General features: G+C 39.2%; 1 protein-coding gene across 1 annotated transcript in view; it reads right to left on the bottom strand.

The window, feature by feature from the left end:
• Positions 1–9,825: 9,825 nt before the first annotated feature.
• LOC122642816 (ubiquitin carboxyl-terminal hydrolase 5-like) overlaps positions 9,826–19,540 on the bottom strand; it is a 47,834-nt gene continuing 38,119 nt past the window's right edge. Inside the window, exons 9-13 of the mRNA XM_043836416.1 lie at positions 14,963–15,220; positions 14,729–14,877; positions 13,748–14,320; positions 10,951–11,224; positions 9,826–10,256 (exon numbers count right to left, since the gene is read on the bottom strand). Coding sequence (XP_043692351.1) covers positions 10,113–10,256; positions 10,951–11,224; positions 13,748–14,320; positions 14,729–14,877; positions 14,963–15,220 — 1,398 coding nt within the window. The 3' untranslated portion in view covers positions 9,826–10,112. The remainder of the gene's footprint in view (positions 10,257–10,950; positions 11,225–13,747; positions 14,321–14,728; positions 14,878–14,962; positions 15,221–19,540) is intronic.

Here is a 19,540-nt window from a genome sequence, read left to right as displayed (position 1 = left end):
TAAGAAAGAATCGTTCAACAATCAATAGAGGAAAATGATAAACCCTCCCTTATGAGCCACAAGTCATGACACTACCCATCTCCCATTCCCCTATTGACCACTCCGATGGCGATAACATTGGCCCTCCGGCAACTCCAAAGTGTTTTTTATTTCCCCTATAGGATAGATCATGTCTCAAGGTCCCTATGCTGGGAGCCTCACTGTAGGTCAGACTACGGTCCTGGTATCATGTCATGGTTCCCCTGGGAAACCAATTATAAACCAATTAGGGTATTGCACCCCTTGAGTTAGCCCATGGTTGCCCATGGGTGCCCTATTTAAATTTTAGGATTTCCAATGATCGCCCATAGGAACCCTAGTGCATCCCAATTAAGGTTTGGTCAGATAAACCAATGCTCTGTCCTTTCTCTTTTGTGTCCCATGGAATTATGGAACCCAAAAGAGATGAAAAAATTCATCTCTAATCCATCTCATGGAAAGAGGGATCCATCCCATACCCGAATGCACAGCGAAAATAAATCGATTCGGGTTTCTTTCGCATCCCATGAATAATCAATAATTAAAATCAAGAGAAATTAACAAAGAATTGCTAACCTGATGAGCCTCAAGTGTTGCTCCTCCAATAGACAATGGTTCATCCTCCAATGAGCACTCCAAGTAAAAGATCTGAACCTCCAATGATGCGGCCAAGGTTCTTCAAGCCAATCCTAGATGCTCTTCAGTTCTTCAAGCACAGATCTGGGTTTCTAAAACCCTAACTCTCAAACACAGTAGAGAACAACAACAAGAAAAAGAAGAGATCATAAAAGAGAGAGGGAGGACCAAAACACATCCAAGAGGGGGCAGCCAGAAAACATGGAGCATTGTATGCCCCCTCTGCATTTTGGTCCCTTTATATAATAATAGGGTTTAATTAAAACCCTGAATGGATTGAGATAAAACCCAGTGAGAGTCTGACTCTCTCTCTGTTTTTGTTTGACAGTTCTATTTAAACTCAAAGTGCTTCTAATTGGTGGAGAAGTAGAATCTAATAGGGAATGATTTAATTAATTATTTTATTTAAATTTATGGATAATTACAATTAACATCATATCCATTAATTAAATAAAGAGCCAATTATTTTAGCAAATTCTAAATAGCTCCCTACATGATAATAAATTATCATATACAACCCCCCCCCACTTATCAACACCATCATTATGGAATCTAAGGCATGTACACTTGTACTGTCAAACCCCATTCCATAGTACATGTCCATATAAGAGTGTTTGTGTATCTGATCGGGTCCCACAAAACTCGATAAAACACTTTATTCAAATAATTATATATAATCCATTATTTTATGTAAAATAGATTTTGCAAAAACCATTTCTAAAACGGCACTGGATCCAAATTCTGATCCAACCATACACAGACAATCTTAATCTTGGTGTTCCCCAATCGGGCAGTGTGACCATGTTGAGTAACTCTTTCACTCACAAAGTGCTCACGCATTCCCAGAACACCGGCTTTGACTCACTTGAGTCTTAGTCATCGATGAACCAAAGAATGTGATCACACTTTGCAACGACTGGGTTCCCTCAGGTAAAGGGTGTCGGTGATAAATGTCTATCCCTTCCTACATCTAACAGTAATACATGAGGGAATCGACAAAGTAGATTCTTCGCCAATACACACATCAATCATGTGAGTACTCGCATTCGTACCCTGACATCACATGTCTAGGCATACTCAATGCGACGACCATATGATAAGGGTGCCTAGCCCAAACCCTAGTCGTGACTACCATTTTAAGTAAAACTTACGGACACATAATGCTCAAAAAGTTTATATCGCATGTGATAATATTAAACCAAAATGTATAAAAGTTCAATACAAAGTAAAAACGGATTGAACCGGATTGAACCGGGTTTGATGGACACATAAATCCAACAATCTCCGACTTGTACATCAAAGCCAATTTCCCATACATTTTAAATCCATGCCCTCTATGTGTTTTTCAAACACTCCAGGAGACAGACCCTTTGTCATGGCATCAGACACATTTTCAATTGTGTCCACTTTAGAGATACTCACGTCGCCCTGCTGGATAATCTCTCTAATGAGGTGATACTTCTGTTGCACGTGCTTGTTCCTCTGATGAACCTTAGGCTCCTTAGCTTGTGCAATGGCCCCTCTGTTGTCACATAACAGGGGAATAGGGCCCTTGACAAGGTCAAGGACAAACTCCAAATCTGATAGGAATTTTCTCAGCCAAACACCTTCTTTTGCTGCATCGCAAGCTGCAAGGTATTCTGCTTCAGTAGTGGAATCAGCTATAGATTTCTGTTTTGCACTCCGCCACACAATGACACCTCCACCCATCAGATATACCATCCCAGACATGGATTTTCTGTCATCCTTGTCAGTTTGGAAATCCGAGTCTATGTAACCAAGAACTGACAATTGATCAGATCCAAAAACCAAGAAATATTCCTTAGTCCTTCTCAGGTACTTGAGGATATTCTTGGCAATACTTCAATGCTCCCGTCTAGGATTAGATTGGTAACGGCTTACGTTACCTACTACATAGCAAATGTCCGGCCTCATACACAACATAGTGTACATAAGATTCCCTACAGCAGAGGCATAGGGAATCATCTTCAACTCTTCAATGTCTGTCTGAGACTGAGGACATTGAGATTTGGAAAGACTGACTCCATGTCAGAAAGGGATACTTCCCCGTTTGGAGTTCTCCATGCTAAATCTAGCCAGGAATTTTTCTATATAGGTAGCCTATGACAAACCTAGCATCCTTTTCTGGCAATCTCTCACGAGTTTAATCCCAAGCATATAGCTAGTTTCACCAAGGTCTTTCATCGAGAATGTTGTGGATAACCACTATTTCACTGATGAAAGAAACCCCACATCGTTACCCATCAGCAATATGTCATCTACGTATAAAATAGGAAAACATACTGCACTCCCGCTGATCTTCTTGTAAACGCATGGTTCATCCATATTTTGATCAAAACCAAAAGATTTGATTGATTGATCAAACCTGATGTTCCATCTTCTGGAAGCCTACTTCAGTCCATAAATGGACCTCTGTAATTTGTACACTTTTCTTTCTTCCTCCATGGAAGAGAATCCCTCTAGTTGTTGCATGTAGATTTCTTCTTGAAGAAACCCATTCAGAAATGTAGTTTGCAGATCCATCTGCCAAATCTCATAATCAAAGTGTGAGGCGATAGCCAATAAAATCCTGATGGACTTCATCATCACCACTGGTGAAAAGGTTTCATCATAGTCTATACCCTCTTTTTAGGTATAGCCCTTTGCCACCAATCTCGTTTTGAATCTTTCGACCTTTTCATCTGCACCCTTCTTCCTCTTGAAGATCCATTTACATCTAATCGGCTTAACACCAAGTGGTGGATCGATCAGAGTTCAGACCTTGTTGGAATGCATCGAATCGATTTTAGAGCGCATAGTCTCCAGCCACCTAGTGGCATCAACATCCTTAAGAGCCTCAGAGTATGTTATCGGATCATCATCCGATTATACCAAAACCATGTAGAACTCTTCCACTATTTGTTCCTCTTCGATCAGAAGAGTAAGCCTGGTGGGTGGTCTAATAGTCCTCCCATTGCATCGAGGTTCTTGAGGTGTTGGTATTTCAGTGGGTATGCCAATTGGTCTCACTTATAGAAACAAAGTTTCTGAGCTATCCAATAACTCTTTAATGACTACAGGTTCGGACCTCTTGATCAACATTTCTTCCTCTAGAAATGTGACATGTTTACTTACAACGATCTTTTGGTCAACCGGGTCATAAAAATAATAACCTATCGTGCCTTTGGGGTAGCCTAAGGAAAAGCATCTTGAAGTCTTGGATTCCAACTTGTCTATCTGTTGCTTTCGCACATGTGCTATGCAACCCCATACCCTAAGGTGTTGAATGTGGGGTTTACGCCCTTTTAACAACTCAAAGGGTGTCTTAGCGACAGACTTAAATGGAACCCTATTCAAGATATAAATAGTCGTTTCTAAAGTGTACCCCCAGAAAAAGAGGGGTAGCTCACTATAAGTGAGCATCGTCCGGACCATATCCAATAGAATTTGATTGCGTCGTTCAGATACACCATTTTGTTGTGGTGTTCCTGGATTAGTTAGTTGACTAAATATCCCTTGCAATATGAGGTATTCCTTAAATTCATCCGATAGATACTCCACTCCATGGTCTGATCGTAGGGACTTAACGCGTTTATCGAGCTATCTTTCGACCTTGGCTAGGAACTCTTTGAATTTATCAAAGGTTTCCAATTTTGTATACATCAAGTATATGTAACCATATCTAGAGTAATCACTGGTGAAAGTTATAAAATACTCATACCCATACCTTGCTTGTATGTTTATGGGTCCACACACATCAGTGTGTATTAACTCTAACAGATCTGTGGCTCTAGTACCTTTATTGCTAAAGGATTTCTTGATCATTTTACCCTAAAGACATGACTCACAAGTAGGGAATGGTTCCACCCTCAGACACTCTAAGGGTCCATCCCTTACCAATCTACTGATTCGGTCTAAATTAATATGACCTAATCTTAGATGCCATAGATATGTTGAGTTCACCGGAGCTGCTTTCCGTTTCAAATCAACATTCGAAACAACATTCGTTCTAATAGGGCAATCTATGAAGTACAATCTACTTTGCATATATCCAGATGCCATAAAAGAGTTATTAAAACGAATAATTTATTTAGAATTAAAGGAAAAACTATACCCGTCCAAAACAAGTTTTGAAACTGAAATAATCTTCCTCTTAAAAGAGGGTGCATAGTAGCGATCCTTTAAAACCAAATTAACAGAACTAAAATTTAAAATAAAATTTTTCACAGCCATCGCCATGGTTTCAGCTCCAGTGCCCATCCGAAGATGCACCTCATTTCTTTCCAGATTCCTTGTCTCCTTGAACCCCTACAAATCATTGCAAATGTGAATAGTGGAATCACTATCCACCAACCAAGAGTTGGTCGGTTCAAAAGACAAATTAGACTCATAAAGAACGTAAACATCATATGTACCTTCTTTAGCAGCCTCAGTTTCATTCGGCTTTTTGTCTTTCACAGTAGTCAGGAATGCACGACAATTCCTTTTCCAGTAACCCTCCTTGTAATAGAAGCACTTGCCTTTGCCTTTATTGCCAGACTTTCCACCCTTGGGTTTCAGGGGCTTATCCTTATTTCCCTTTTTCTTCTTCTTCCCATTTGAAGAAGGCTTCACATCAGTTGCATTGACTTCAGCCTTGTCCTTTTTCAAGGAAGCTTTCGCCTCTACCAATGTGTTAGCAAGCTCGATGAGCTCCATCTCCTTTTCTGATATCTTGTAGGACATCTTAAAGGGTGCATAGGCTGAAGTGAGTGACATCAAGATCACATCAGTCTTGTATCGTAGACCAAAATCAGTCCCCATGGATTCCAATTTCTCAAACGGATTGATCATTTTCATGACGTGGTCCATCACTGGAGTCCCTTGGGACATCTTGGAGTTATGGATTTGACTCACCACATCAGAATGGGCATGTGTCAACTGCCTATTGAACAATTTAATAAGTTTATCCATTTTACCCCCTGAGGTGCATATATCCTTAACTGAATCCAAAATTGATTTTTCCAATGATCCTAGGATGTAAAGTGATGCCTTGGAATCCCTCTTGAGGAAATCCTGCATCTCTTCATGTGCCTCAAAATCATTTGGGTCGGGTTGAGGAGGAACTTGTTCATCGAGAACTGTGTATAGTCCTTCTATAGTCAGGAGCAATTTAATGCTCCGGTATCAATCGACATAATTTGTACCATTTAATTTGTATTCGCTAATGAGTGTTAATAGGTTGGAATTAACGGCAGCCATTGAATAATAATCTACAGATGTACAAGTAAAAAACATATGCATATTAACAACCAATGATAAAAAATTGAGTATACACATCAATGGTCTTTCATGATTTAGATCTCCCTCATGACCCAAAAAATGAATTGAATACCTACAATCCTTGCATGCATAACTTATCCTGTCGAGAATCATTACACACACCGTGATAGTGTGGACTAAGCTGTCCACCTTATGGGCTTCCAATATTTTCGGTCACTTGGGTGTTATGCCCAGATTTTGTCGGCTGACATACACCCAAGTCATGCATTTACCTGTTGCATTAGTCAGAATCATGGAATCATGAAAGATGGTCCACTGTCGCAGTGCCCTATCACTATCCATATCCTAACGTATCTAGATAGAGGTAAATATAGATAACCATGTGATAACGAGCCTAGCAATGTCCTGTCAGTGTATGCGAGGTCATATCATACAATCTCTACATTTATCTTCAATAGGAGGCCATGGACATGTCTACTGACTTAGTCTAATCCATATCATGCATGTATTATGATTAAAGAGGGATTATGCAACTCTTACATACATATCATGGATGGAATAAAATAACATATTAATCAACATTAAGTGATTATGAGATGGCGGCATTTTTATCAGAAGCAATTAAAGAACCCTCCCAATAAAAATAAAAATTAATAATTTTCTTTTAATTGTAGTTGTATTAATCATGCCATGGATGCCACGCCTCGATCATCTCCTCCGCCCGTTCACGTCTTCAAAGTAGGTGACTTGCATCTCCATAAGTTTTAAGCGCCACATGTGGATCACCATCAACATGCCCTGAGAGTCCTAACACCTCTAAAATTACAACGGAAACCTAGGAAAAATATTCTATACATTTTTCTTTCCATAATAAAGAAACCCCGCATAGAGAAACCAACCTACCATTTTGGGCTACCCATGGGGTGGAGTACATTTGTTTATAAAAAAGAAAGGGGGAGAGAGAGAAAGAGAGAGAAGCATCATATCCACTCATAATCCCAATACATCACATACATCAAATTACCATCCATTTTATTAGAATGTCATTCCCATAATCACATTATAATGCAACATCATGCATGGGCATAAGCAAGCAAACAAAAGCTATGGATTTCTTCAATTATTGAACCACCACATCACATGTGATAACATGTATCCGAGCCCTTGATTAATTAAAATCATATTTTAATTATAAGTGGGTGGAGAGAGGGATCTCTCCATCCATCTACTTCCTCCAAAAACAAAATAAAATAAAATTTTGTTTTAAAAAAGAAATACCCTTTTTTTTTTTTTTAAAAACTAGAGGGTAAACAAAGAAGGTGCACAGCCCACATGCCACAACCCCACGGGCAGCAGCCCGCAAGCCACCAACCGCAGGCAGTAGCCCGCAAGTAGCAGGCCGCGCGCGCAGCTTGTGCGCTTGCTGCTGCCAATGCTTCTCATGGGCAACGCACAAGGGCCAAGGGCAGGGGGCGTGCACAAAGGCTTGGCAGCGTGCGTTCCACCCCCACATAACATTGATCATATAATTTTTTTTTAAAAATATTATCAACGCTTCTTGGATACAATGCTTTCAACAATTAACAACTGGAAAAACAAAATAAACACAAATCTAGCATCACATGGGCAAGTTGTTAAATCTAACAACCTTATACCTACCCATGACATGAGCAAGTTATTAAATCTAACAACCTTATACCTACCCATGTGCACATGGGAAGGTTGTTATAACAACCACTTAACCACCCATGTGTAAATTCAATCAAGAATTTGAAACTTGCATCCTATACATGATAATTACATTAAACAATTAATTACATGATATTCATGGGTGAGAAAGGTGGCTCTGATACCGCACTGTAGGTCAAACTACAGTCCTTAGATCATGTCATGGTTCGGAAAATCAATTATAAATCAATTAGGGTATTGCACCCCTTGGGTTAGCCCATGGTTGCCCATGGGCGCCCTATTTAAATTTTAGGGTTTCCAATGAATACCCATGTGAACCCTGGTGCATCCCAATTAGGGTTTGGTCTCATAAACCAATGCCCTGTCCTTTCTCTTTTGTGTCCCATGGAATTATGGAACCCAAAAGAGATGAAAATATTCATCTCTAATCCATCTCATGGAAAGAGGGATCCATCCCATACCCGAATGCGCAGTGAAAACAAATCGATTCGGGTTTCTTTCGCATCCCATGAATAATCAATAATTAAAATCAAGAGGAATTAACAAAGAATTGCTAACCTGATGAGCCTCAAGTGTTGCTCCTCCAATAAACAATGGCCCTTCCTCCGATGAGCACTCCAAGTAAACAAATCTGAACCTCCAACGGTGCGGCCAAGGTTCTTCAAGCCAATCTCAGATGTTCTTCAATTCCTTCAAGCACAGATTTGGGTTTCAAAAACCCTAACTCTCAAACACAGTAGAGAGCAACAAGAAGAAGAAGAAGAGATCACAAGAAAGAGAGGGGGGGACCAAAACACATCCAAGAGGGGGCAGCCAGAAAATGTGGAGCACTGTATGCCCCCTCTGCGTTTTGGTCCCTTATATAATAATATGATTTAATTAAAACTCTGGATGAATTTAGATAAAACCCAATAAGAGTCTGACTCTCTCTCTTTGTTTGGCAGTTCTGTTTAAACTCAAAAGTGTTTCTAATTGATGAAGAAGCAGAATCTAATAGGTAATGATTTAATTAATTACTTTATTTAAATTTATGGATAATTACAATTAGCATCATATCTATTAATTAAATAAAGAACCAATTATTTTAGCAAATTCTAAATAACTCCCCACATGATAATAAATTATAATGTACAACCCCCCCCCCACAATCAACACCATCATTATGGAATCTAGGGTATGTACACTTGTAGTGACAAACCCCATTCCATAGTACATGACCATATAAGAGTGTCTGTGTATCTGATCGGGTCCTGCAAAACTCGATAAAACACTTTATTCAAATAATTATATATAATCCATTATTTTATGCAAACTAGATTTTGCAAAAATCATTTCGAAAACGGTACTGAATTTAGATTCTGATCCGACCATACACAGACAATCTCAAGGCCATACACAAACAATCTCAATCTTGGTGTTCCCCAATCGGGTAGTTTTGATCATGTTGAGTAACTCCTTCACTCACAAAGTGTTCATGCATTCCCAGAACACCGACTTTGACTCACTTGAGTCCCAGTCATTGATGAACCAAATAATTTGATTACACTTTGCAGCGACAGGGTTCCCTTAGGTAAAGGGTGTCGGTGATACATGTCTATCCCTTCTTATATCTGACAGCAATGCATGAGGGAATTGACAAAGCAGATTCTTTGCCAATACACACATCAATCATGTGAGTACTCGCATTCGTACCTCAACATCACATGTCTAGGCATACCCAACTCGACGACCATATGATAAGGGTGCCTAGCCCAAACCCTAATCGTGACTATCATTTTAAGTAAAACTTACGGACACATAATGCTCAAAAAGTTTATATAGCATGTGATAATATTAAACCAAAATGTATAAAAATTCAATACAAAATAAAACCAGATTGAACCAAACCGAACCGGGTTTGATGGACACATAAATCTAACAACTCATTCACTTGCGAGTTGGGGTAATAAGTTTGTAAGAACCAAGAGTGATGTCAAGGGTCTGAGTCAAGTTCCTCCATATAATAAACTCAAAATTAACTTTGTCAATAAATTTTCCTCCACCCATTGAAACGAAAAAAGAAAGCAAGACTACATGGCCAACTACTAAAAATCAGATAAGCCACAATCCAAATTCCATCCCAATCTCCTTGATCAATTATGACTATTCTGAATTCTCATAAAAAAAAATAAGATCTCATAAATATATATATATATATATATATATATTTTTTTTTTTTAATATTCTGAATAAGCTATCGAAAAGACAAGGTTGAAGGTACAATTGAAAGTTTCTTCCATTTTACAGATTCTCAGTTACTAGAAACCTGGGACTCCTAATGAATCCCGGGACTGTTCTCTCCTTTCTTCAGAGAATTGGCCTGCTTATCTTATAAATCACATATGTACAAATAACAAATGCACATACACCCACAACCGTTGTGCTATCCACCATAACAGACATCTTTGAGGATGCAAAAACTTCACTTCTCACTTTTTGAGCGAACTGTCGTCACGACCAGCATACAACTAAGCTCCGTTGCTTATGGAGACATCTTCGCTCTCTACTCTCCGATAGAAAAGCACATAAGCCGCTGCTGACTTAACCTCTTCCTCGTTTATAGGTGAGATATGGCTGTCATCGAAGTTATACCATTTGTTCTCATCAAGAAGCTGCACAGTATTGAAACAAACACATAAGGAAGAACTTGTTGAAGAATAAGGATTTAACTTCAGTCCTCATGTCCTATACAGCAAAATGTTTTACAGAAACCATATCCACACCAATGGTGCTTAAACCATCTCTAACATAGGTATTTGCATGCCAATCTATGGCCTAGACTTGGAGCGAAAAAAATAGCAACAACTGCATGAACGACCATAATGAAAAGCTATCTTCTTTATGAGACATGATTATGCATAATTAACTGATCTTGGATTAATTATGGGTAAGGTGTGTCACCTATTAGATAGGTAAGGTCACCTTCTAGATGTGACTTTTGACTGGTTTCCTCATGGTGAATGACCAATTACATGGTCATCTTTTTTATTATTATTATTATTAAATTTTTTTTTTTTGAGGGGGGGGGGGGGGAAGGAAGTACTACAATTACATGGTCCTGATCACAATTGTCAAGGCATCACCCAGACGAAGCAGCACATCGGTCTTTAATTTTGGTGTTGTCTTGCGTCCAGGCCCCCTCCAATGCCTTGGGTCGCCTAGACGCCATGACAATTATGGTTTTGATCAACTAAAAAGTTTCACCTGTCTCTGTGGCACTGAAACAATATTTTATAAAAGATCCAAACAGGAATATTACAATTAATGAGTGCAAGAAACAAATATGTGCAAAGTATGCTGATTTACCTTGATATGTGCTGTATAGTGCCCACTTCCCATGCCACCGTAGTGGTTGCTCAAGGCATAGAGCTCATAAATCTGGCGCCGAGAGTTGTTTTTATGGGCAACATAGTTTGTCAAGTCAAAGTCATGAATTGGGAAGTTGACAAAGGTTTCCAGTTTATGCTTCATTGATCTGCTGTAGGAGAATCTCTTGAGATGGATGACTAGCATTTCAGGAAGCCTCCACAGATCCAGCTTCTTGCTTGCTTGTCGTCGTTCTTTGCATCGTGGGCAGTACCTTCATCCCAGATACATTTAAATTCTTTACATATACATGCATAAAAGTAATGAACTCACTTGAATAATACACACAGGTCACAAGGCAGCCAGCTGATTGCAGTCAACACTTATAATTAGGTGGACAAAATTAGAAATGTGAAATCTTTATTATTTCATCTATCTGAATAGTGCTCAAAGAGAAAAGTTGCAGATTTCTTGAGACGGTAAAAAGAAAGACATAAAAGTTAAAACAAGCTGCTACTTTATTCGTTACCAAGAGGATGATTTTCCACTCAAACAAAAGATTTTGGGGAGGGGTGGAGGTAGGAAGTAAGTACGCATCAGTTTGGCACCCACACAAATTTATCTAGACCATGCAAGGATGAGACCCAGCTGAGATTGATGCAAGGACAAATTGGCTCACAAGGTTCTTTTCTAGAACCTGGTCCAGATGTTGGTCCGAGACCAGCACCAAGCCAAGCCCAGCCCTTGCGAATAGGCTCGCCAGGACCTGGCTTGCTGAGTTTATTTTATATGGTTTTTTTTTGGTCCACTTGGGTCCATTATTTTGGAACAGCTGCTGGAGAGACTTTTGGTATTCTTAGTGTGTCTTTTAGAATTCCAAGAGTCAGTTAATTTTCTTGGTTTATGTTTTCTATGTATTGGGGGTGGGGTTCAATGTATTGGGTTTTGTTTTCTAGGATCAATGTATTGGAACTCATTTTCTTGTTTGGAGTTCTAAGAGCGCATTTAATCCTTTTTTATGTAACCAAGAGGCCACAGGCCACAACAACCTCTTCTTCTCCCCCCCCCCCCCCCCCAAACTCCTATTTAATGAAATTCGTGGGTTGCTGTTACAACATCCAGAACAGTGTGAAAAAAAAAAAAAAAAATCCTCTCTCAAGAAACCCTTGTGAGATACAAGTGCTGTGGGACTCCTACGGCTGATAGACTGGTGGGACTCCAGATCTACAACTATCTATCCATCTCCATGATCATCCATCTTCATCTTCACCACCACCAACATCATCACATCAGCCAAGGTAACCTCCATATCAGATCTGACCCTTCATCTTCCATCCCTTATATTACCTATAGGTCCCAACTCCCAAAATCTGAACCAGATCCTGAAACCCATAATCCATCTATCTATTAACTTATAACCTACTCCATAATGGCCCTATTAAGTTAGTATTCTCATCCAAATAGATCCTGGTATGCTAAGCCTTCCTGGCTCCGCATCAGAGATTAGGTTGTTTCTTTCTGATAATTAATAAAGGATTTTATCACTAAAATAACAATATAGAACCACAAGTGCCCCCACAGCAACAACAAAAGAGGCCAAAGTTCCAATGACCCAAAGACACGGCTAAACAATCAGATAAGCACTCAAATATAAAGAATCTATCTGAACCCCACCCTGGTCAGCCCATAAGTAATTAAGTTAGCGGATTGCATCCTCCAAGAGAAGGGGAAGCTTCCTTGAACTTGCTGTCTTGGTTACAGCTTTCTTGAGCAAGTGCATATACCTTCAAGATCCACCCACAGACTAATGAACCCATCTAATCATCATACTCATATCTCTCTCAACAATGGAGTTCAGCCATTGGTTGGAAAGGATGATCTTCATAGTTGTCACGGTGTCTAAGCAATTCTAGGCATTTGGGGGGGGGGGGGGGAATCAAGGCAACACCAACAAGGCATCAAGTTTGAGGGGGAGTGTTGAAAATTTCGTGACATTTAGCAGTATGGTGGTGTTTTAGTGTTACCGGTCACGTTTATAATTTTGTGTTAGTATGTAGTTTTATGTTTAGGAGTCATGGTGATGATGTTGTTGTTGTTTATGAGTCAGTGATTTTTAGTATCGTGGTAATGTTTAGTAGTGTTGCTTTTATGTAGCTGCCCGGGGCGGGGAGGGGGGGCATTTCAATCTTTTTAACTAATTGACTTTATTATAAATATACTACCCACAGTTCGGGAAGCTAAGCACAAGCCGTGGCCTGTTCACTTTTTCTCACGTAACATTCTTCTCTATATCTCTTCCCCTTTCATTCTTCTTCTTGTTTCCTTCTCTTCTTTTTCTCTGATCCTGAATATATTAACTCTGATTTCCTAACAGAGTACAATAATTCATTAGATCCTCTGATGCTGTTTCACAAAGGTTCACTGAGCATATCAACCACCTCTTCTTTTCTATTTATTTTATATTAAAATGTGATTATTATCATCACCTCTCCTATTATATCTACTAAAATTAGCCCCAAGATCCATGAACTACTCCCTATTTGCTACCTCACAGCTGAGCCACATAAATGAAAAAAAGTATTGTCAGTGTTTTATAATTATTTGCCAACGACGGTACTTTTATTATTTGAATTTTTATATACCATAACAAAAATCAATAACATAACTGAAGTATCTGTATTAGTATAGAAAAGTTAAACTCTTTCTTAGCATCCTATATTTTTTTCCTGGCAGCGAATACGCAATCCACATGTAAAGCACCCACACAAGAGAGAGAAAGAGAGAGAGAAAAACAGACCACATATCTTCAGGCACCAATGGTTCTTCACGCAGAAAAGCTTCCAAGCAGGTGTACAAAGACAAAGGTTCAGTACGGGTTTTCTTTGCCACATTTCCATACTTGAGCACCTCTGGCAAATTCTCTAGATAATGGGTATCATACTTCTCTAATTGTTCTTGTGACCAGTCAATAAACACAATAATTGGCGATGATGATGAGGAAAGTCTAATGGGCTTCTCCTCTCCTGTTGTCAGATCAATGCATGCATTATTCTCGTCAACAAGCTGTAGAGGCAGTTTTGAACGCATAGATGGTAGAGAACTGCTATCATCCTTATCTATCGAATCTGATACCATGGCATCTGTGCATGCTTCACCAGAACTGACAGCTTGAGATGCATGTGATGCTGCTGCTGGAATATTGGTGTCAGGAAGATCCGGAGGCCTATGAGTCTTGACTCTTAGCATTGGAGAGAGTATGGTATGAACTATTGATTGTACATCACCTCTCGTGATAACATCATCACGTGAGATTGGTAAGACAAACGGAGTACCATAAGGTTTCCAATCCAGGTGAGCACCAGTAGAGCCCCTGAAACAGGAATTTAAACTGCAGATATATGTAAAATAATACTAATACCATAAGCTTAAAATAAAATTAACCACCACCACCAAAGGAAGAACTGTTTTTTCTCCACAAGGGAAGTATCAAATGAGCAGTGGACCACATCAGATGGCAGGGCTATGCTGTATTCCTAGACTCCATTGATGGGAAGTATTAAGCTGAGCTACCAAAATACTGCACAAAGTGGATATTTTCTTTTGGATGGCCAGTAAAAGAGTGGTACAATAGACAAGAGGGAAAAATGTCGACTGTCTAGATGGCCAATTATTTTAACCTTTCTGGGCTATGCCCACCAGAGAGAAAAGTCAGAAAACCCATTTGACTGGAAGAAGTATTCGTATGCAGAGGGGAATCCATAAATCAAGTTACGCTTACTTTTCTCCACGGCGGTGTATCAACCGAAGAAATACCGTGTTCTTCATAAACTTTGGTATCTTATAAGCAGCAAGGTGGTCATCATCTTTTATTGTGGATAATGATATTAAAGGATCCTCCAAGAATCGATGAATCAGGTGGCTGCGAATCTACAGGACACATTTGAATCAAATTCAATCCACGAAAAATGTACGCATTAACTCTTTAGTGAAAGGATTAGAGTGTTTAAATAACCTCAGCAAGCAAAAGCCTCTCATTGCTTTTCAAGGAACAAGCACCACTAATGGCTTGAATCAAGTCCCTGCAACGACCCTGTTTTGGAACATTCACAGTACAAGGAATTGGCAGTGCACTCCCATCACTAGTAAAAACTGTGACAGTCATGGTCCGAGTAACTGTGAATTGAAGTGGCAAAGATAGATACATGAAAGGATCAAACGTTACGGACACTTTTCCACATACAGGGCAAACCAGAGTTGATTTGTATTGACCCTGTCAAATTTGGATCACTCAGATACATAAATTAAAGGCCAAGAATGGGGATCTGTCATCAGAAGCCAGAGAAGGAAAAGAGAAAAATAATAAATATTAACTTCCAATTTGCAATAGTTCACCACTAGTACAAAAACAAAAGAACAGAATTCAGGTGAAAAGGTAGGCACGTAATCACATATTAATGAGGGATTCATAAGTCACAGAAATCGCAGCTGTGGTGAGACCACCTCTCAGCTTCCCCATAGAGGTGAAAAATCTCAGGGAATGGGTCTAAGCAAGGACATTGTCTATGTCATAAAAATTTATCAATAGTGACTGATCTAATAGAATTCCTTCCGCAAAGTTCTACCTTCTCACACAACAGGAGGAGAGCGGAGAGAGAACTAAGATCTCAACCTGGTTAAGTTGCCCCTACAGGAACACACCCCCTCCAGACCCAATTGGGCTATAGCTACCATTCCCCAGGATGTGTGTGTGTGTGTATGTTTACCCGAGGCTGGGAGGTTGTTAAGGATGTCAACGGATAGTCGAAAATCCGAATTTGATCCGTGTTCGTATTCATTTATGAGGCTCCGTATTTGGAAATTCACAATCTGGAAACTTTCCGAATCCGTCCGAAAACCAATCGAATACGGAAATGGTAATCCCTGTTTCCAACCGATTATTATCCGATTCATTTAGCTATCCGACGTATTAAAATATCCGTATCTGATTCGTTTAGCTATATTACAAAAAACTTTCTGTTCATTACTTTATTTATTATATACTACAATAGTAGAACACCTAGTAGACATGACCCTTTTATAAAAGGGAAAATTATTTAGATCAACTAGATAAGAACGGAAATTACAAGATAAGTAGGTTTCAAATTTGTTTTACATCCACTACTTTCTATTTTAAAAAGATTTACTTAATCCCTAAAGTTGGTTAATACTCATGCCACCTTAGAATAAAATAAAAGAAAACTTCCAAAATTGCCTGAACCTCATTTAACTGTTTTAAAAACTGTGAAATCCAATGAAAGTGCACCTTAATTGTAGGAGTAGAAATCAAAGCGGTTATTATCCCCTAAAAAAATAAAAACAAAGCTATAACATCGAATCCAAAGGGAAGTACATCTCAATTGTTGGAATACAAAACAATAGAAACATATTTTAAAAAAAAAAAAAAAGATGGTTCACCTACCATCCTAGGGTTCACCAACCCCTCCTAGGGCTTTAGTATGTTCCAAATATCCTCCCAATACCTATTCCTGCCCTGCGGTGAATGGCATCTCATTCACAGTTGGTGGAAGGAAACTCGGTCCAAAAAAAAAAGACAAAACAAAAGTGAGAAAAACAATAAAATAAACAGGTAGAGAAAATTGCAAGCCCCTTCCCTCCTATTTTCCCCATCGTGGTTTAAAAGTTTAAAACAGATTTTTGGGGCAAGTTTGGAAGTTTACTTTTATTTTATTCTTGTGTGGCATGAGTATTAACCAACTTTGGGGATTGAGTATATCTTTTCAAAATGGAAAGTAGTGGATGTAAAACAAATTTGAGATCTACTTATCTTGTAATTTTCGTTCTTATCTAGTAGATCTAAAAAAATTGTCCCTTTATAAAATATCAAAGCTTTATATATAATATCAAATTTTACACTTCATCCATAACCCTGATTTCTTTTTGGTTACTATCTATAACCCTGATTTCACGGTTTTACAGGTTTTGTTTTTCATCTTCTGGAGTGTTCCATCTCCAGTCTTCTCCGTATTCCAGATCTGAGATCTTTACTTCTCAAGCTCAACGCAGACAGGTGCTTTCATCTTCACAACTTCAACAACTTCAAGGTCTACTGTTATTTGTTTGATTGCCAGATTCTATGAGCATAGCATCCCTATTGTTTTCGTCTAGGTTTATAACCATAGTTCAAAAACTCACCGAAATCTCGGCGAGATCTCAAGTATCTCGAGAATCTTGAGCTCCTTGAGACGAGACGCCACACGAGACACAAAACATGCACAGTTTCGAATAACTCGACCAAAATTTTGAATATTTCAAGAATCTCGGAGAAATCTCAAATATTTCGATAATCTCGAACTCCTCAATACTCATAGAGTCATAATATAATACTATTTGTACTTGGATGTCTATTTAATATGCATTGTTCATTGTACTTTGTATTTTTTATTGTAAGTCCTTAACTATTTCTTAAATAATAATTCAATATTATGTGTCTTCATCTATTATCGCATAATTTACTTGTTTTACTTGCCAATTATGTCTCATATCATTCAAACAATGTGTAGAATTGGCCTTTACTGCCAACCAAGGGTGCAAAATCCAAAACACCATGTTGGGTGTTTTTTTTGTTTAATTTGAAGATTTAAATAGGTTTAGTAAGCCTAAAACAATCTTCCCTTAAAGTTTCGGAGCCAACTATGGCCATTAGCCCACCGAAACTTCATTCCGAAACCCCCAAAAAAAAAAAAAAATGCACTGTCTCGCTGAGATCTCGAGAATCTCGACCTGATCGAGACGGCTATTCGAAATGAGTTTTCGAACTATGCTTATAACCTATTTGGTTGGTGCTTTCTGAATCATCTTGAACTTTTTATTTTTTGGTGCAATTCCTAGACTTTTATTCATATGTAAGCTATTCTTTCAATATTCTCAGACAATTCCGAGCACAAGCTCAAGCCCTAAACCATGGGTCAACCTTAGCCACTAGGCCATGGATGCTCTTGCATATGGATATTTCAGTTCGTCTGTTTGGAGTCTAACTCTTTCTTTCTTAGCAGGGTTCTTTATGTTTTTCAAGTTACAATTTTTTCTTCTGAACGATTTATAGCTCTTATGCTCTGGTTTTCTACAGGGTTTCGAAAGGCAGCTTCTTGTCTGGATCTTGATTGTTTACTATGGTTCAGACAATTTAATCTTTGTTGAGATATGTTACCCGATTCTATAAGGGTATTTTTGGTATTTTTTGTTGTTATTTCCCTATAGCTAATATTGTCGGCTATATGGGGCTATTTATGTATTTCTGTTTTTCCCTACAAGTTATAAATATGAGGGCTGAATAATCACATTGATTAATTCAGCCATTCTCTCTCAATTTCTGTTTTTTTAACATGGCATCAGAGCCAAACCTACTCTGATCGATTTTTTTAAAACCCACTACCCTCCCCTCAATCGACCTTCTTCCCTTCCCACCCTCTCTCTCGATCTTCTCTTCTCTTCTTCTTTTGTTTTTTTTCCTACATTAGGGCAGCACTAGGGGGGTGATCACAATGATCTAGATGCTGCCCCAACTACCCCAATTCTTCCCAAATTTTTTTTAGATCGATGGAAGCTGCAGGACTGCCTGCGATTTGAAGATTCTGTATTTTTTTGAAGAACAGGCCTCCTCAAGTATTTTGGCTGCTTCTTCCCTTGGAGAATCTTCTTCGGCTGCTGCTCTCAGCCTCCATTCTCTTCCTCAACTTGTTTGAAGACCCCTCCCCCTTATCGATCTCTCTTCTCAGGGTTTTGAAAAAACCCTGACACTAATCGATATTGGGGTTTGGGCTGCTGGTTGTTGCTGCCTCTCATTGGCACCTTTGCTGCTCTCATTCACTATCATTCCCTGCCTCAACTGTGGGATTTTTGGCTTCATTACAGCCCCTATTTCCTGTCATCGATTTCTACCTATATCGATTTCAGTTTTTTTGGGGTTTTTGTGGAAGGCTGCTGCTTAGTGAAGACTGTGGTTCCTTGTTACCATGACTGGTTCTGACTCTTCTTCAGCCACTTTTGGCATTGATGGACAGCCCCGGACTGATTTGCTGCCCCTTGCTGCTCCCATCAAGCTTGATGGCTCCAACTACTTGAAGTGGTCTCGGTCCACCTATTTGACAATAGCTGGCCGTGGCCTTACTGGCCATCTTCTCGGGACAGCTCCAAAACCTGCAGCCGAAGGTGCTCCACTCAACAAGTGGTTGTCTAATGATGCGATGGTGATGTCCTACCTGATTCACTCTATGCAAGGGGGCATATCCGATAATTTTCTGCTTCTGGAAACAGCCCAGGCTATATGGAATGGTGCTAAGGAGACTTATGGTCGCACTGGGAATGATGCACAGGTCTATGAGATTAGAAAAAAGGCCAATGGGACTGCCCAACAGGTACTCTCTGTCTCAAAGTATTATGCTGCCCTCAAGAACTTATGGCAGCAACTGGACCACTACTCCGACTATCAGCCCTCTACTGCTACAGATCTGGCTGCCTATCGCAAACACGTCTGCAAAATACGTGTTTATGATTTTTTGGCAGGCCTAAATATGGAGTTTGATCCTATTCG

Source organism: Telopea speciosissima, chromosome 10, assembly GCF_018873765.1.
Source record: "Telopea speciosissima isolate NSW1024214 ecotype Mountain lineage chromosome 10, Tspe_v1, whole genome shotgun sequence".
NCBI lineage: Eukaryota > Viridiplantae > Streptophyta > Magnoliopsida > Proteales > Proteaceae > Telopea > Telopea speciosissima.
The sequence above is the reverse complement of the archived record's forward strand: the minus strand, read 5'-3'. Positions and strand labels throughout refer to the sequence as shown.